Source organism: Amblyomma maculatum, chromosome 2 (genome assembly GCF_055883805.1).
Source record: "Amblyomma maculatum isolate TAMU_Amacu chromosome 2, ASM5588380v1, whole genome shotgun sequence".
Lineage (NCBI taxonomy): Eukaryota > Metazoa > Arthropoda > Arachnida > Ixodida > Ixodidae > Amblyomma > Amblyomma maculatum.
Genome location: NC_139345.1, coordinates 27,011,599 through 27,031,619, shown reverse-complemented (window position 1 = coordinate 27,031,619; position 20,021 = coordinate 27,011,599). Strand labels below are relative to the sequence as shown.

Genomic DNA, 20,021 nt, shown 5'->3' with positions numbered 1-20,021 from the left:
CTTGGCAATCAACGAACAGAAGGCGTATTTTATTGTCGATTTCAATGTATTTTAGCTGCGTATCTGCGGCCGCTGGATTCGTCTCACGCTCTCTTAATTATGGCATCAATCATTTATTCTAGAACAATTACCGGAGAAACGAACTTGATGACGTATACATGTATCAACAGGGAAGTTATCTTTGCTCGGGGCGCAAATAGAACAATGAGCCATACAGAGTCAATCGCTGAATGTGATGGCGAGTGATCTCTAGCGCGTATTCCGTTCGTTAAGATTAGGCTAATATATAACCACCCAAGCCTTTCGATCCCAACACTGGTGCTCGAGATGCGAGAGGCACAGTACGTCGCAGATTTATCAGAGAGAGAGAGAAGAGACTTTATGTACTCCAAGAAGTATTGTAGAGCTGCCGTTGTTGGGTCCTCATTTCAGGACTTCCGCGGCCTTTGCTGCCCGACTAGCCCGTTCAACAAGCCAAAGCTGGCCGACTGCCGGTTGGACAGCGGAGCCTCCCGCTCCTCCGGCGTGGCGTTGTGGGTTATGGGCACTGCATCTATTTTCCAAAAGGCCGATGTAGTGTAGTTAGTGTGGATTTTTCTCCGCACTAGGGACATGTGTCCCTGTATACGACCGGACGTATGTAGTGGTATAGAGAAGGACATGGATACGAATTTGTTTGTAGCTACCACCATGACACTTAGAAACAAATTCTTATCGATGCCTTGGTCAGAGTGAGATGTAGACTGCACATAATGGCGTCAAACGAAAGGGCGTGTCAGCTTGCCTTATGCACTGAGCGGCACTGTACAGATGAGCGAGGCCTTCAGTTGTCGCTTTCATCTCACTCCGTCGAGCAAGAAACACGCGCCGGAAAGCGTCCTAAGTGCCTGGTGAGCGTAACACATTATTTATTCAGATGCATCTTTGCGAAGTCGGTCTTAAGCGAACGAGCGGGCTCAAACAAAGCGGTAATCGAGAACCAAGGAGCGGAGAGCAAACAGACAATCTCGAGTGCTTACTTGCCGTTTGCGTGGTGCACCAATTATACAATTCCGATTATACCTTGCTTGCACTGCGCGCCCTCTTGCTTGGCGGGCATCATTTTCTTCTCATGGCTTGGCTTCATTTGCAACTGTTAGCTGGTTGACGAGGAGTTAATTGTTGTAGTCGCAACAACGTTTTTACGTTGTGAGAAAAGGGTCGTTTCTACGATCGATTTTCCGTTCATTTCGGTTGCTGCCCTACCATACGTCGCTCCTCACATTGACATGTAGCACGTCAGATAAGACGTCACGCTGGTCGCGGCAGAAACACGCCTATGCTGCCACTTACATCTTATCCCCATCAGCGATCCAGAAAGAGTTTTCTTGCTGTGACGAAACAAAATAGCTGCTTGAATGGCCAATCTTGGTTCAGATTCAGAATTGTTGTTAGGCTTCGACCCTATATTCCAATACACAAGTGTTGCAGCAAAACGAATGGTAAGGGTGACCTGTGCCAATCAGGACAGTCATTTTGAAAATGCGGTAACAGCGATAGAAAAAGCGACATCACTTAAAGGGTGTAATGAATGACATAGTTCTATCCAGCATTGATGTGCCTCTAAAGCATTTTTGCGTTTCTAGGTAGTGGAAAGTGTTCAACGTCAAGTGAATAGGTTGAAAGCAGCTGGTTACCTGAGCTCTGTGATAGCGACAGGTTGCGAAACATTGACCAATAACTTTAAATGTTGCGAGGTTGCGAGAGCACCTCTCAGCAAGCCAACGGCCAGAAAAAAAAGAAACACTCTTTGATACCTTACCTGCATAAAATAGTGCACAGTTTGAAGAACGTTGCACAACGCTATGGATGGGGTGAAGATGGCCCGTTTGTGTGCACGGGTCCATAGAAAGATTAAATGAATGACTAGCCATAGCCCCTTTTGTACGCCATTTAAACTCCAGTTTATTATACGTTGCCTGTTTGTGCACTGTGGTCTATGAATTTCATTTTTTTTTTTTCGATGCGGTCGTGGAACATTTTAACAGCCTGTCTTCTGACGATCGAATAACTCCAAGTCGCAAAACTTTGCGGAACCTGTGAAAACGAAGTGCCCTCCACTTCAAGAAAGGAAGTCGAGTTTTATACGCAGGCATAGTGACCGTTATACACGAGAGCTGTTCGAGACGTACATGACAAATAGAAAAAAAAAAACACGTGTATATGTTAGCGATCCTTCTCTCGTCCTTGATGATTGTGACGCGCGGTTTCCTGCTATGAAGCTGTAATGGCGGTGAATTTACAGCCGTTAGCGCGGGGTATTGTTCATTGTGCATATTTCATTATTCATTGAGTAAAATTCCTGTTGGTCTGCTTATTTCCTGTCCAAATCTGTTTCAGTCATCCATGTTTTCTAGCGCAGTTCATCATTTGCTGAGATGAACACCCACCAATTCGCCCAGCTTCCCGCTATACTCCAACAGCACGACTTTCATTGCATTATTGTGTCCTGTCCTCCTGTGCCCCTGTCTGCGATAGGAGGCAGCATCACAGCTATTGGGTACGTGCCATTCTGATTGGCTCCTATCACCCTTACCGTTCGTAGTGTTGCAAAGAGTGTCTGACAGCTTGCTGCTTCGCGAGTTGGAAAAGCGCTCCCGATCGCCGACTGGGATTCATCATTTTTTGCACAACCGCGTCTCGACACCAAGTCCCACTGGCAAACCGGCGCCCAAGTCCACAAACGATGGAGCATGAAGACGCGTTTAATACGGCTCTCTGAGTTCAGCCTCAGAAGAGAAAATGGGCGTCGTTTCTTGGACGAAATGTATCAGTGTGGTCCGTGTGGTACAGCCGGTCTGGTGGAATCGGCAAGAGACTGGCTGGTTAGCGGCAAAGGCGCCATGACCTGACAAGGTGTGTGTACGATCGGTCGCTTGCTATCCCACCCTCTGTTACTTTTGTCTCATTCACGTCAGGGCCAAATGGAATCGGTCATCGAAAAATAAGGACCCGATAAGGTTTGTGTTCAACGTTCAAATCGAAGAGAGCAAATTATACAGGCATACAACCTTACTTGAGATAGACGGAGGAGAAATGTTGTAAGTGCAGAAAAAAAAAATTATTTCTGTGTTAGCTCGACGACATAAACTCTGCCTGATATTAGAAAGCACATACTAGCCTGACAATTATTTAAACACAACCTCTCAAACGTGTGCGCTCTTTGGAGCTCTGCAAAATTTAGCAACGATATTAGCGCCATTTTTTTTTTTTTTTTGTGCAATAAAGGGTTCCAACTGATTGACTGAATGACTGGCGTAATCAGTATTTTTATTGAGCCGATGTCCACTTAATTGCCCTTCCCTTAGCGTACCATGGTCCAGGTGTGCACCCACTCAGTGTATACCTGCCATTATGACTTCCTTTAGATCTACTTATAACGCTTAAGTAGACACGCACACACTGTGAAGGTTCAGCAAAGTGAAGGCGCTCGTGCACTACGGTGCATGGGAAAAGCACTGTCAGGTTTTGTCAATAAAATGTATGAGCAAAAATTTGCGGATGTTTACGGGCAACGCCTCTGCCTCGTAATACCAACGTGCAACTTGCCTGAGGTCAAAGGTCTTTAACCCGCGATGAGCGTCGAAACATCTTGCGTTGTCTGCGTCGGGCCGCTTATTTTTGTTCCACAGCTGAAAGCGCCACGATAAGCAACTTATAGGAGAGCGCATACTCACCACGAGACGGCTTCCGCAGCGCTTGTGGTCGATGTCTAGAGTGTAGGCGTCCTGCGGTGAGCTGGGGTCACCGAGGAGGACGCACGCATCGTCGTTGCTATCCTCAACGGCGATCTTGCCGCCGAAGAAAGGCCCCGTGCTGACGACGACGCGCGAGGCATTGGCCAGGCACCGCTCCGCACGAGCCGAGACTGCATACAAGCAAACGTCGACACGACAATGTCGTCAGTGACAATATTCGGCTCAAGAAATCAGAAGGTAAAACTTCATGAGTTCATAACGCTTTATGTTTACCATCATCACGTAGAACATGATTTATCCTGCCTGAACGAAATCCTGTAGACCAGTTGGTGACTGTTATGGAAACCAATGTTTCTGCGTCAGAAAGGGCACAGCTGTCTTGAGAAACCCATATGTCACGCATTCTTTGGCGTTGCAACATTATTCCTATAAACTGTTTTAAGCTGTTTGTGCTTAGCCTCTTAAGACTGCCTAGAGGAGTTTTAGGAGTCGCATGTGGTTTATCACGTTAAAAATACCCCTCTCTCTCTCTCTCTCTCTCTCTCTCTCTCTCTCTCTCTCTCTCTCTCTCTCTCTCTCTCTCTCTCTCTCTCTCTCTCTCTCTTTCTCTCTCTCTCAACATTGCAGGCCCTGTATTCCGAGTTGGCGTTGTTATCGAAGTGTAGCTGTCTCACGTGACCTCGATTCATTTGATTGGCGTTTACACCAATCAGATGACTCCAGGTGACGTGAGATAGCGACACTTTGGTATTTGTTCGCATTCAATACGGCTGGTTACGTTTTATCGCCTTCCTTAAATTGTAGCGCAAAATGAGCAGAGATTCAATTGTAACGGTCGCAGCCACACGCGGCTGCTTTGCAATTGTTCCCAATCATTCCAGAGGCGATTAGCGAATTAATATCGCTGTTTTTTTTCCGGATCTAAATTGGGCGCTGCAGAAAGCAGCTGGCATTCGTAGTTCGGAAGGAGGAAGGTGGAAAGCCAGGAATTAAAAAAAAAAATCTGTTCAACAAAAAACGGATTATTTGAAACAAATGAAACCCACTAAGTGCACAATAATTTAAAAAAAAATCTGTTCAACAAAAAACGGATTAATTGAAACAAATGAAACCCAATAAGTGCACAATAAACGTACACGTATGCCTTGTGGAGGAGCCATGCTTCTCTCAGCCACTGGGAGTAGTTTGTGGAAATTGGAGTACGCTGCACCGAACTTGGAAGCGGCTGGTAAAAAGCGCTGTTGCTGAGCCGACCATTGTGAATGGCCAGTCCTCGCGAGCAAGCAGCTTACGAGCGGCCGTTGAGCCTGAACATGTTTCTAAAACTGGCGTCTGGATAACTTCGACACGGAAGCTTGCACAACTTTCCGCTGGCTCAGCGAAAAAAAAAAAAAAAATTGCATGGCGAAGCCTCTGGCGGCAAGAGCAATTAAGTGCACGCTCGACCCTCATCATATTAATTCTACTATTGCGTAAAATAGCAGGACAGAAGTGAAAGAAAGGAATGGCTGTGGTTGGGAGGAGCAGTACTACTACGACCTCCTCGGCGCCAGCTTTGAAGCGCTGCAGCCGTTAGCTGCGTAGCGGAATTCAGACAGAATATCCCGGCTCTCGAAGCTCGAATAATTGTCAGAGAAGCCTACCGCCCTTTGTACTGGACTTCCCGGAAAGCCATATAAAGCATCGGTGGACTAAGAAGACAGCAAGGTAATCCAGCCTCTATTTCGTCTTGTTGGAACCAGGTTTAGAATGAAGATATTTTAGCGATAACTATAAACGAGGCAGCCCATGAGCACAGTTGCTGGGCACTCAACAAATATTTAGCGAGGAGAAAAAGCATGGGCTGATAGAAGGTCTCATAGATATTTGAACACAGCAGCAAAAACACATAACGAGCATCGCAGTATCTTTATCGGAATAGAAAACGCAGAAGATAAGAACAAGAAAGGAATAAAATACCCCAATTCATTCCAAGAGCAATATGGGCTGCAATAGTTTGTCTACGGAGGCAATATAGCACGCGAAAAAGCTAAAAAAGGCTAGTTCCATACTTGACTGCAGTTTTTAAACGTAATTAAATCATGTTACAAAATATTTAGCTCAAAATAGAGCAGAAGTAATTAAATTATGTTGCCAATTATTGTTCAGTGAAAGTAATGGTATTACACTCAGCTACCGTTCGAAAAGGAATACAGTTACTTTTTCACAAAAACTATTCTGCACTCAAATAAAAATCCCAAGCGAACAGAGTTAAAGAATCACATTTTCTCCCTAGACGTAACGCACGGAAATCCTCCCCCCCCCCCCCCCCCCCACCCCCCACACCCCCTCCCATTCCTTCGTCTCTTTTCGTAACACGTATATTGTTGCAAAGATTCGAAAGCGCGAACAAAGCAATAAAAAGAGATGCACGGCCAAACGCTCGTTATTGCACTTCACCGACACAATAAACAAGTGGCAAACAAAACGCTTTTCCGCCCGAAGCTTTATCCACGGTTTAGGGCCTGCGAATGCGGGCCGTTTATGGCGGTCTGAAAAATCGACCATGACATCCAGCGCTCGCGAATGCTTCCGCCATGCGCATGCTACTGTCTTTTCCTCCGCTCATAGTGGCGACGTGCGCAACCTAACACCGTTGTTCCCTTAGCTGCCACAACCACGAGAGCGCCTCTGTGCTTTGCCAGGCCTAGTTTTGAATTGCGACGTACGCCGTGTGCAGCCCTGACACCACAGACGCAGCTTTGCACCTTGATGCGCGGGTGACGTTCTCAACACGTGCGCTCCTGACTACGTCTCATATACGCGTAAATGGCCACCCGACACCACCATACAAGGGCTTGCTCGGAAGAAAAAAAATTTTCGTTCCAGCGCATATAGCTCGTCCGTCGAAAAAGCGTCGCCGTTGCCGTAACTAGAATAACATATAAAAATATATATATATATATATATATATATATATATATATATATATATATATATATATATATATATATATATATATATATATATGCGCATGATTTAGCATCAAAGCGATAACGAAACATTTTTATGTGCCACGTTGAGGGTGGTTTAGAACCATTCCACTTCCCGATTAGGATTCATCTGCTAGTCAAGCTGCAGGCTAGTTTGCGATAGGAATTCGAATTTACGACATATGTGCATCCGATTACATAACGTTAATTGTACGTCTCATGTAATAAAAATCCCGACCTCGGCGGCCGCGTGTTCGCACCCTCTCCCCCGTAATCTCACTCGGGAGGTATCTGTGCGCCGGATTCAGGCAAGAGCGAGACTGCAGAGAGAGACTGCAATTAAAGAAAAGTGAATTTTTCTTTTAAGGTAACTTGTTATCAGGTGAAGCAAAGCAAACGAATCTGGGCTCCACACTGCAGTTGGCTCGTTTGAAAGAGGCAGTTGGCGTGCACTTGTATTTGGCGTCAAATTCCTGCGCCTGTTTTTGGTGTTCTGTGTAGCTCTGTGTTAAGTTTTGTCCATTCCTGTAACAGCCTCTAAAAGAGGCTAACAGTATGATCAAAATAAATAAATAATATTATACGTGCCTACTTGCAGAGAGTTGCGGCCCCATCAACGTTGTCACTTCGCAAAAGGAGACACATTTCGACTGGAGCCGATAATTAAAGCAATTTTCAGGGTCCGGGAAAAAAAAAAAAAAAACTCAAAGCTACGAACATCGGTTATCCTCGCAGCGAAAAATAAAATGTTGTAGCTGGTATTCATGGTGCACTTTCGAAAACGACCACTAGCGTTCAATGACGCCCTTGTAAGCTTGGCACGGTGCGTATATTTGCGCAGACGTCCCAGTCTCAACAGCCCGCCTAGCTTTTTGCTGTCTCCTGCCAAGTTTGCCTCCTCTTGAGATACAGCCTGCAACAACCATCCGTTATATTGTCATCTCATTAGATAACCTACCGATGCACGTTTCCTTTCTTGGATTCGATCAGGATAGAAATAGCTCTCATTTGTTCTCTGGCCAACTCCGCTGTCTTCCAGTCTCTTAACGTTACACCTATAATTTTTTTTTTGTTTTTTCTTTTTGTTGAGCGGTGTCGTCAATCTATGTTCAGCTCTTTTACATCAGCTTGCACGTTTCTGACCCAAGAAGAACTGCCGGTAGGACGCCCACCCATACGCGAGGCGAAAGCTTAACTGCCACAAAGATGAGTGATGAATTTTAGGAAGGAAGGTTGCTAGGTAGATATGTAAATTTGTGGCGAAATGACTACCTTAAGATAATTCAATATAACTGAATTACTGGAACAGCAAAGTAATTCAGCACTTCACGAATTGCCAGAGAGAAAAAATAAATTATTGCAATTTTACTGCACTAAATCAATTTGTGTCCAGTCTGGTTAAGGCTCGCTCATTTTGCTACAGCGTGCAATTTCTTTTTTCTTGTAGGAAGGCGTAAACGGGAGGGAGGGAAGCGCGACTGTTTTCCGAAAAGCAGGCAGGTGAGTGAAGCTGAACATGGCAAGAACCCAAAAAGATTATGTTCAAGAGAGGGACATATGTTCCTGGTGTTAAAGCCGAAACGAATGATAAGAAGCATAGGTGACATTCGTAGAACACTTGTGGTCCGCGATGTTTGAGTGAACACAGCGCAACACCAGCTGCTGTCGCATGCAAACCGCCATCCCTCGAGAGCCTCAACCGACGAGCTGATTTGCAAGGAATCAGCGCACTATTCTCCAGGTGTAATAATCTGTCACGTGCAAGCACCATTCATTAGGAACGCAGCTTTCACATCAAATTATTCACGCTATCCCTTTTGAGCTCCTTTTTCATGAGCACTAAACGAGTCGTCGTGCTGACCGCATATAAAAGAAAATAAGAACAAGCGCATTTGCTGGACAATTAGCCTTATGCGCAAATTTGGCGGCCCGCCTTACACTCTCTCAGCTACGTGACGGATACGAATTAAACTCTATAGGTCCTGAGTTCCCGGAAGGAGTTGGTTTTTGAATACCCTTCCTCGGAGATGAAAATAAATTAAGAAAGAAATCCTCATATGTATCATTGAGATCAGAGAGATTAGTCAGTACAAACCGGAAACTTTCGCCCCATAAGCTACTTAATATTAGCGAACTGAAATAAAAGAGCGATATTCAAGAAAACTACACACGTGGACAAAATTCGTGCGGAGGGAAACACATTCTACGCTGTGTATTTTGCGGTGTACAACGACATAACTCATTCGGTTGAGATGAAAGTGCAGTTCACAGCGCTCAGTATGCGCCGTTATGTACCAAAATTAGGAAAACGAGGTAAGAGAGGCGAGACAATGACAGCCCATATTTTGCTTCATGTGATGTTATCTGGTTATTCGCTACAGCTAATCGACCGCCGTATTTAGTGCATTGACAGATTTTCAGAGAACATGGCGACCACCATTTTAGCATTTTTTTTTTTTTTCAGCTTTTTTCAGTGCAGACAAAATCACTGAAGTCCGGAAAGGAATCTTGAGGGCGCTAGGCAGTGTTCCGCCTTGTGGATTTCGACGTTTTGTTGGCTATTTTCTGCGCCGCGCAACCACAGTCCTTACTATTTTTTGTCTGCCGTAAGTACGTATGTCTGTTTCCAATGCAGCCCAGACACCTTCGAAAAGGCTTTGCAAGGAAGCTCTCCAGACATCTGTATCTCCAGGCAAAGCAACAGACAATGGACTCTTCATCCCATTTTCAATGCACTCTCGGCGAGCCTTTGTTTTGAAGAAGATTAAAAGAAACGAAGCGATAGTACCGCTCTCAAAACTGATTTGCTAAGTTTCTCGAAGATTAAAACGGGCCGCGAATTGGAAATAAATATGGGAGCCTCCTCTGGAAAAAGACGGGACTTCTACAGACGTACGTTCGATGACTTCAAGAGTGATAATGGTAAGATGTGTTTGTCTCCGTAATATCTCTTGTACAATCAATGAAGAACATTGTCGCCGTCATGAGACATCCCCGGCGATCACCATATGACAATTGTTTAGCGCTCGTCTATGAAGTAAGAATAAATTATGACGCCTTTCTTTATAGGAGTGCTTCTTCCTGATAGGCCTTTTTAAGCAATCGCGCGCTGTTCATTTTCCGGCTCTTAATGATTGATGAAGCTAAAATTAGTTTTGGGCCTTCTAATTTCCTTATAGGAGCGGGGAAACTTTCAGACTACTACATCAAGGTTATTTGTCGAAATTGATTGACCCAGTTACTAGTTCTGAAACTTTATGGTAATACAAGTAGCAGACCAGTGGCTCCCTAAAGGAGCCCCTGCAGCATTATTTGATGTCGGCTTGCATCGACACATTATCGCTGATTATAGAGCCGACTTCAGCGCAGGCACGCTAACCGGCATTACTGAAATTACGGAGTTTTAGAATAGGGGGACACTGTCGGTGAGAAAATTGGGTTATAGTGGGGCGCAAGTTGAGCAAGCTCGGAGTAATTGCTGCACCCATCACCTTTTCATCGAAACGTTCCACGCTTGCGCATTGTTGCCCCGCAGTCACCTTATCTGCATACCCGGTAGGGTCCCCTTATTCTAAAATTCCCTATTAACCGGGATTATCATGAATCGCGGTTAGCCTTTGTTGCGCAGTTCGTCCCCGTTCTCGTTAACGGTAACCACTACTGCCTGTGCCGAACAAAAAAAAAAAAAAAGAGAGAGAGAGAGAGAGAGAGAGAGAGAAGTGACGTGGAGATCGCCGAAACAAAGATAACTTTGTAAATACTAGAACATAGTGTGTGGAGTGCAGTTCAATGGCGAGGTAACAAAGTGTTCAAGCGCCGTCCTACTATAGCACTTCTTCCATCGCCGCAACCACTACAGAGCAAATCATGATTGCCGCAAGCCGTCCGCGCCAACGATAAAGCGGATTCCTTAAGCAAGCCTCAGAAGAGTGCGATAAATTTGATGTTGTCCTAAAGGACAGTCAACTAGCCTCCTTTCTTGAATCTTTGACGATTTCTGATGACCCGCAACGAGCCGCTGGTAGAAGCGATAACCGTGATACAAGCAGGTTTCTACCACCTTTAGCCAATGCGGCGCGGCTTATTCGGCCCGCTTTGTATTTGCTAGCTTCTCTACCAGGAATCTCCGAAATCAACCATATATTTCGTTCATTATGAGAAAATAGGATTGAGACTGAGGCAGTATAATGAGCAGACTATCTGCTAAAACCCCGGCCAATTTCAGAGGACTGTCGGCTGTGCCTTCGATGAGAAACATTCCAGTTGTACAGCGACGAACATGGCGTAGCGCACGGAAAGAGCGCCGTCAATCGCCACGCTCGAGGGTGGCGCCGCTGTGTTCAGCTCACGCCATTCGGTGCTCCAGGCATTGCGAACATGTCGCCTGCGCTCCAAGCTGCAGCTCGAGCAGGACCTTTTTCGACGATTCGCAGGGCAAACGCTGCTCCAAAGGCGAGGCGGGGCTGCAGTACGTTGTTGATGCGCTGTCGGGAGTACTCAAAGACTGTACAAAAGCGCAGTCGGAAGGTACTCCGTGTACGTTGTTCACGCGGAATAGATTACGTTGTTTTCGAACTCAGGCGACGGTTAGCGGCGTGACCGCTATTCAGGCTGCCGTGTAACAAGGCTAACTGTGGCTTCGCGTGACCGCAGTAAACTCCGCTCGTGTAAAAAGGATGAGGACCTCTATACAAATTTAAACTAAACAAAACATCATTCACAAGCTGGACAATCCCGAGATATGAATTACAGGTGTCGTCCTTAACGGCCTATTTTGAAATAAACTTATGGCCCGAATTCCCATGGCCAGGCAGAGGTTTCCCATTTTCAAACGGTGAGCACTTAGGCTTTTTTTGTTTGTTTGTTTGTTTGTTTGTTTGTTTGTTTGTTCGCTATTTGAATTGACTAGCGGGGAAAATTTTAGAGCGATTTTGTGTCCTGTAATTATTGCTTCCGGAGAGCCAAAATATCGATCTTTTAGAAAGGAAAGTCTAAAATAGATCTCCTCTTTAAGCTTAAGAGTCAAAACTTTACTTGTAGACGCACCAGCTTGATAGCTTGATAACAATATTGGCTTGTTTCATGGTAGCCACATAAATCAAACAAAGCAGGGTGCATGTATCTGGAATCGAAAAGCTACAATACGAGTTAATACTTCGCATTTTTACCGTCACATTCTTCGTCCTTCTCTATTGGAAACATGCCTCTATTATATATGAATATGGAACTGTTTTGGTATTATATATGGATACGGAACCGTTTGAAGGGCGGGGGGGGGGGGGGGGGGTGTAGATTGCGCTGCGCGCATGAATGTATGTGTTGCAGCCACGATTAAGCACGGGCATTTCATGAACCCCTCAATATTCCCTCAATATTCCCGCTAGGCCTGTTACCTGTGGTAGTAAATGTCGGAGATGCGCAAATTTCATTACTTTCTGGCTCACTCATTCATTCACATTCCAATGCTGAAAAGGCCACTTGCAAGCAAGTCGTGTCAGAATTGAAGGTAAAAACCAGAGTGAATCATATTCAGATATGTGGCGCAAAAAACACAAACACAGGAGAAGATACACAACACACGCGCACACTACCAACTGTAATTAGAATTTGAAAACACTTCCTCTTCACCACGCCTCCCCTTGGCAAAGAAGAGGAAGATGAGAAGAAGAGGAAGATGAATTTGTGCCTGAGTGTAGAAGAGGAGGCGTGGTGAAGAGGAAGTGTTTTCAAATTCTAATTACAGTTGGTAGTGTGCGCGTGTGTTGTGTATCTTCTCCTGTGTTTGTGTTTTTTGCGCCACATATCTGAATATGATCCAGCACCAACTAGCCCCTCAAGTCGTTATTTTGAGAAACCAGAGTGAAGCCAGAACTTCACATGGCAGCAAAATACCGGGTCCCCACAGTCACAATGTATTCACAGTCACTGCTAGAAAATTAACCGATTACGGAAGACCTATAGAACAGGCCACGTTTTCTGGCGCCTCATCCAAGGAACCGGAAGAGTGAGCTGCAGAATACACTTGTCTACGATAAACCCAGCGATTCTCTTAGTTTACTCATTTCGACCAAGGCCAAAAGTTGTTGTTACAGCCTCATCACAACGTCGAATCCTTCAAAACATTGTTTAAGTGGAGATTTGTAACGAAATTGGGAAGGCTTACTATTACTACTAATAATAAATGCCCTTGTTAACGATATGTTGCTTGTTACTCACAAAAGGTGAGCGTCGTAGACTACAGTGGCTTTGCGAAACAGAGCACGTGCATCACCACCAACAACACCGGGTTCGAAGTGGCATCGAGGGGTTAAGACTTGGGACGTTACTGCCGCAAAACAAACCTCTCGGAGAGAGCAGCAAGAGATGAACTTCAGCCGGGGGCAATTTATGGCGCTGTTGAAAACAAGGTTCAATGCAGAAAAGAAAAACCACGTTAGAATATTTGCCGGCAAGAGGCTCGAATTTCAACACTTCTGCACGACCATGGCCTCTCATGTTAGCTCTTCTGTCTGATACCAGCTTCGGCAAATCTTCTTTTCTGTCCTACAACATTCTTTCTTTCGTTGAGAGGATGGCACCTGCTCGCTAAGGGCGAGAACCGAGATAGTCATTTAGCAAAACAAACTTCGAATTTCTGATACTCATGAAAAAGTTGTTCCACCTCGAGGCGAAGAAATTCGACGAAGAGATGTCGCTAGATAAAAAACAATCATCTTCAGTGGGCCGCCGCCCCCGCCGTCCGCGCGTGTCTGATTCGGACGTCGTTTTTCCTTTCACGTGCCATTACTCCCGCTGAGTCTTCCTCCGCCGCAATGGGATGTACGCTCGCTGAAAGCTGGCACTCATGGGTTCAAGAGTGCGATAGCTCCACGGCTGCTCGAAATCGTCGTGTAATATATCTGAGCCTCGACTAGACCGATACATTGATCTTGCTTTGTCGACGTGACGAAATAAAAACGACAACAGCATGAAATACATAGTACAGACAGACATATTACTTAGCGCATGAATCAGCGAAAGCTGTTTTAGCCTTTGTTCAGACATCTATACAACCCTGCATTCTGTCATATATTAGCAGTATAAGATCGATCGATCGATCGATCGATCGATCGATCGATCGATTGATTGATTGATTGATTGATTGATTGATTGATTGATTGATTGATTGATTGATTGATTGATTGATTGGAAGGGAAAGGCGCGGTAACTGGCTCACTTGTTTTCTGTGGACACCTCAACCGCACCGTAAGGGAAGGGAGGAAGGTGGGAGTGAAAGTGGAAAGAGAGAAAGAGGAGCCATAATGGAGGGCTACGGAGTAATTTCGACCACATGGGAATCTTTAACGTGCGCTGACATCGCATAGCACACGGACGCCTCTTCGTTACGCCTCCATCGAAACGCAGTCGCCGAGGTCGGGTTCGAACCCGGGTACTCCGGCACAGTAGTCGGGCGTCTTAACACTGCACCACCCCGGCGGGGTAGACATCAGTCTAAGGAACATTTTAAGAGGGTAAGGGCGGAGTTGGTTGAAGCCGCAGCTCGAGCTCTATGCCCCAGGGCATTTGATGCGCGAGGCCAGAACTGAACAAGGCCGCGTCTCGATTAGCCCAAGTTGGGTCCGCTGCAGGGGTTGTGGCAATTGGACGTCTTGGTAAGCCCAATCTGTTCAATAAAAATCGGCGTTTTCACCAAACAACTTTCACTGAGCGGAGAAATCTGAGGTGATAGCACCTTGTCAAGCTGGCCTGTTGTAGGACAGGGTTTGTAAGCGCAGGAGATGGCACTCCTCTGATTTATCCAGTCTCTTAGCGATCCACGGAAATGCTTGTCTCGATAAGTGGACGTGAGGCAGTATCTTGCGGTATGTATTAAGAGGTTGGTGGTGATCATGTGATGATGATGATGATGATGATAATAATAATAATAATAATAATAATAATAATAATAATAATAATAATAATAATAATAATAATAATAATAATAATAATAATAATAATAATAATAATAATTCGCTCCTAGGAAAGGAAAGATGCCGTATCTGTCACACTTGTTTCTGTGAACACCTGAACCATTCCATAAGGGAAGAGAGGAAGGTGGGAGTGAAAGTGGATAGATAGAAAGAGGTGCCGTAGTGGAGGGCTACGGAGTAATTTCAATTACCTGGGGTTATTTAACGTGCGCTGACATCGCATAGCACACGGACGCCCCTTCGTTTTGCCTCCAACGAAACGTAGCCGCCGGCGGTCGCGATCGAACTCGGGTACTCGGACACAGTAGTCGGGTATCTGAACCACTGCAGCACCACGGCGGGAGTCATGTGGGAAGAATGGCGATGAATTCCGGCACTGAAATGCTCGGGCTGCGGCGCGTGCACGCTCGGTTCCCTCGACGCTTTGGTGACCAAGTACCCATATGACCTTTTTGTGCGAGGTCGGGTGCCTGGCTGTTTAGGGTTTTGCACGCCAGGGAGCATACCCTGCCTCGCATGTAGTTTCTGTGCGTGGTGCCTGCCGCATTGCCGCCTTTAGATCACGAGTTTCAGCGCCCTCCTAATAATTTACTCCTTAAATGAAAGCAGGCGCCGGCTTCTTGCACTCACTGAGGCGCATCATATAGCACAGCATGGCATCCTTACCCACAAGACCGAATGAGGGGCCATTATTACAACTCAAACCGGGCACACCACCAAAGCTACCCAGGAACTTCTACTCCCTAAAGAAATTACCAACCGTATATACATTCCGGAAAAACCGTGACAGCCGAAGCCATGCCTAAACACTATTACCACTTGACAGAAATGCGGACGTGGCAGAATACTCTGACAAGAAAACATGCGGACTCGCGATTGTAGATAACCAATACCCGCCTCTGGCGACGACACTTCTTTAATACTGGGGCCAATGATAGAGTCTTAGAAGGCGGCCATAGCGCTCGCCATAGCCGGAGTCAGGGCAGAAAATATTCTCACTAATTAAAATGCAGGAATCCGGAACTTTTCTAAGAGTAGTCTTCATGTGTCAGCCCTCTTCATCCTGCCAAGGACCAAATTACCCTGAGAACGACTACAGCTTATCAGTGCCAACAATTACCTCTTCGTTGGGAGCATGGCACCTCAAGAATGTGCTAGAGAATTCGTCAACAAATCGACCCATGGCCCTGGTTTGGAATAAAAGTCATGGTAATTCCTGCCGTGTAAGCCCCTTCGACTATCAAAATGATGGACTCAAATGCCCACTTCCGCAAATCGCCCACGAAAGCGTAGAAGGTTGCCTTTTGACTATACTTCAAACGGGAACGTTGCCAATTACTTAATCTGTACTCACTGATGTATCCGGTGCAATACATTTCCCGCTAAAGTATCTGCAAGCATTCACATGCAAGCTTCAATGACATCATTACAAGTGTCCAGAGGACCAACCATCTTTCAGCCCCCGGATCTCAAACCAAAGTCAATTGGATACTGGGTTTCTCACGAGGAAAAAGAACTGGGCTGGTTAAAGTTGTTAAAGCGCAAGAAAGCAGATGTCGCAGGATGGGAGACGCACAGCCTAGCCACGGAAACAAACAGGTGAGCGGCTACCGTGAAAGGTTGACATACCTCACGATAGGACGAGAAATGCAAAGAGCGAAGAAGCGCGCGTTGTTATTTCCCCTCCATTTAGCGATTACAAAGGTCGTACCCAGCGCAGCTGTCAATATATTTTGTGGCTGCAAAACTTTCCATTCGGTCTGCGGAGTTGTGCTCACAAACTCATGTTACAACGATCATGGGTGGCTCTCACACAGCGCCATGACATCAGCGATGTGTTCGCGAGTAATGGACGCACTCACATCCCCTGGTGGTCATGAGTGCGTACTCCGAGGTGACCATCTGGAAACGGCGGTCTTCTTCCCCGGCGGCGGCATCGGCCGGTGGAGGAGGGCCCGAGCCGTACAAGATGGCGTTGGCGTCCGAGTCGCTGGAGAAGTCAGGCTCCACGGCCACGCTGTAGTTCGTCAGCAGTCGAAGATCCCCTGCGGCGCGCAAAGAGTTTCATCTACCTCGGTAAGACAGAATTTTAAATATTTTCAACGCGAAGTGTTTGTGAACGCTATAAAAGTAACCTCTCTGCAAATGTGTGAAAATATCAATAAGGAAACAATTTATACGATCCATACACTTGCTTAGGCTGCACTCTCAAATGGCGTTCACTGACAGGCCATTTCATTAGCAGTTCGGAAAACATAAATTTTCATACCGGCGTTAAAAGTGGTGTGAAAGGAGCCATACGATTAGCCAGTGTATTTCCGTGAAACTTAGCAGGACTTTTACTTTGAGCGCCTGCAGCAACGCTTTTGTTTCTATTTTTAATATTTCAGTATAACGGCATAATTATCCAAGTCATTCAATGATCTATGCCTTCCGGATAATTCATTCAATGATCTATGATCTATGCGGATATATGCCCTTCCGGGCATAAATCCGCCCCGATCTTCCACTGAAAGTTTTCCGAAACGCTCCCGCCAAACTTCCATTTGCCATGCAACTGCGTGGGCCTGGTCGCCATGGGGTAGAGGGAAACGATGACCCACCGAATTCCGAACACTCCTCTTCCGGGATCTCTCATCATTCCCTTCCCATCACCACTCCCAAACACTCACTACGTACCGCAAGGTAACCTAACATTTTCGCTTAGAGAGAGATAAGCGTTCCCAACTCAGCTATTTTAAGTGATCTCGTAAGCATACACAACCCGGCGAGTATTCAGCGCCCGCCCATGTCACGCGACGGTTACCACCTGCAAGGGGAGGCATGATTGCGATTTTACTCTCGGGATAGCACAACACCTACAACGCGAACGCAAGATTTTTTAGAGCACGAAACTTTTAACGCTATCGTGCTAATAAATCAGGAATCAGAAATTAAAAATGGCGAATCTCCACAAAATATGTGGAAATTTTTCAAATGCCCCATGTGAGAAAAACGTCTCCGGTGCTCGAGTGATACCTCTGAGAAGCATAGGCCACGGTAGGCGGATGACAGAGTGAGGCCGGAACGTTGCTGACATGAGGAAAGCCCACAGACTGGCTACCTTAAGACGGTTGCTATGTAAACAACCCTGCAAGTGGCTACCGTGGAATGTGGAGCGTGAAGGGCAAAGCCAGCTGATCAGACGACCGGATATACATGAACTGCACGGCACGCGTCGGAGTTAAGTCTTCAGTTCATGCACACAAGTGGTTGTGCGTGAGATTCCTTTGACGGTTTAACGAGTGATCTACGGAGCTTGTGGGCGGCCATAATTATAACAGAACTTTCTGTTCATTAACGGCGTACAACGCATCGAAAAAAAAAACAGTTCATATTAGAAGGTACAGAGCAAAAGCACACGAAATGCAAACAGGAAGAAGACCACACCAACACTAGCTTGCCCAACAGTCAATCCTTCTTAGAATAACTGCAATGACTTCGAAGAGCGCGTTTAAGAGAAATGCGAATTCTTGGTCTCAAGGAAAAGCAAGTAGAAGCATACAATTTTAACTGCATAATAAAGGTGGAAGAAGAGAATTGGACGTGATGTGTCTGTTATGAAAATGGGAATGAAAGACATGTTATTCGTTTCAAGCAGATCGACCTACCCATGGCATATTAATTTGTTTTTCGTAATGTTTAAGGAGAAACCGAAGGAGTTTCAGAATTTGTCTTGATTTAGGAGGCTGAATTAGTGAAACTTCCTAGGGAAGCGTGTGGTGTCATCGTTGTGTGCTAACATTTGAAATAATGACGCAATTGTCGCTTAAATCCCCAACGGTGTGCACTGCAAAGCACTAGACATTGTGATGCATGATTACGTGACACCGAGCAGACGGTTCGTTTACAAACCAGGAACGCTTGCTTGAAATGGAACATGAAATGCCAGTGATGGTAAAGCACGCGAAGTACTTGCTTGCTGACATCCGAGGAGGCGTAGTAATGTGTGGTCGAAGGCGCCGGTAAGTATGGAACCTTCCCATAGTGTCATCTTCGAGCTTTCCCACACAACGTAGAGCTATAAAAAGAAGCCTGCACATTGTAGCGGTGGTAGTCGGCGATCACGCCATCGTTATAAATGCTGTCGAGGAAAAAAAAAAAAAAAAAAACGACTAATCTTTCACAAACAAGCTTCACATATTCAAATACTTGGATTTAAACTAATCCTCTAAAGGAAAATTATACGAGTGCACTTAGCTTTGGCGAAAGCCTTTCCTCTTTTCTCTACTCCTCCTCTATTCTTCCTCTATCTTGCTTATTTCTGTACTCGTTATAATTCCATTACTTTATTTTCTTCGCCTTCGTCGTCGGAACCTATTGCGACGTCCTTACCGGGGAAATTATGTTGACGTCAAAACCTATTGTGACATTTCGCAGACACATCTCGCAGAATCTCGCTGACATATCGCGGAGTCTCGCGGGCACATCTCGCAGACGCAAAATACTCACCATGACCCTAGAAAGGCTTTCGCATTAAAAAATGATTCAGCTGCCTTAAATGTGCATTGGCACCAGATATGTGTACATAGCGCTGACCTGGCTTCTGAAATGAGATGCTTTGTTCCCTAGGAAAAATCACTGCCTATCTAGAATCAACGAAGGAATTTCAAAACATTGAAAGCTGGCTCTGCTCACATTTCAGTAATTTTTCCGCTGCCCTAATATTGGCGCTGCAGTGCTCCCGCTCAGTGGCATGGACATTCGGGTTCCAAATCTAACGTTACATAATCAAATTCTGACAATACGTGTTAAATGCTGAGTCTGAATGCAGGAGTACAGCAATAAATGCCGGGTCTGAATGCAATAGATATCCCTGTGCCGCTCAATGTCACTGTAGGGGTAAACAAGCCCCGGCGCTGGAAACCAATTCAGGTTTCTATGGAGGAGAAAAGCAAGGCGCTCGTGTGCTGTGCGATATCTGTGTACGCTAAACGATCCCGAGAGGATGAAATTTCCGGAGCTCCTTACTACGGCATCCCTCATAGTTCGAGCTGCTTTAGGGTGTGAAACCTCATAAACCAACCAAACAAATTCAGAGCATCTCTTAAAATACTTAAGCGGGCTCCTCTGAGGAAACCAGTGAGGCACCGAGATAATGACGCCCCATGAATTTCGCCTATGGGTGATCTTTTCTTGTGCGCACGTGCGGCGGTATACAGTATCAAACGCCAGTTTTCGCTTTTGGATTCGTCTAGAATTGTGCCTTAAAACAGTCAGTGAATGAAACTCAAAACGAAGCACTGGACACGGTGAATTTCATTGTGCTGTTATCCTTTCGCACACATATTGCGTCCTTATTC

General features: G+C 45.7%; 1 protein-coding gene across 2 annotated transcripts in view; it reads right to left on the bottom strand.

Moving 5' to 3' along the window:
* The window catches only part of LOC146198195 (uncharacterized), a 203,129-nt gene that overhangs the window by 18,864 nt on the left and 164,244 nt on the right, over positions 1-20,021 (bottom strand). For both annotated transcript variants that reach the window (XM_084593590.1, XM_084593591.1), the window contains 2 exons: positions 16,542-16,724; positions 3,717-3,907 (listed from right to left, as the gene is read on the bottom strand). In XM_084593590.1, coding sequence (XP_084449716.1) covers positions 3,717-3,907; positions 16,542-16,724 — 374 coding nt within the window. The remainder of the gene's footprint in view (positions 1-3,716; positions 3,908-16,541; positions 16,725-20,021) is intronic.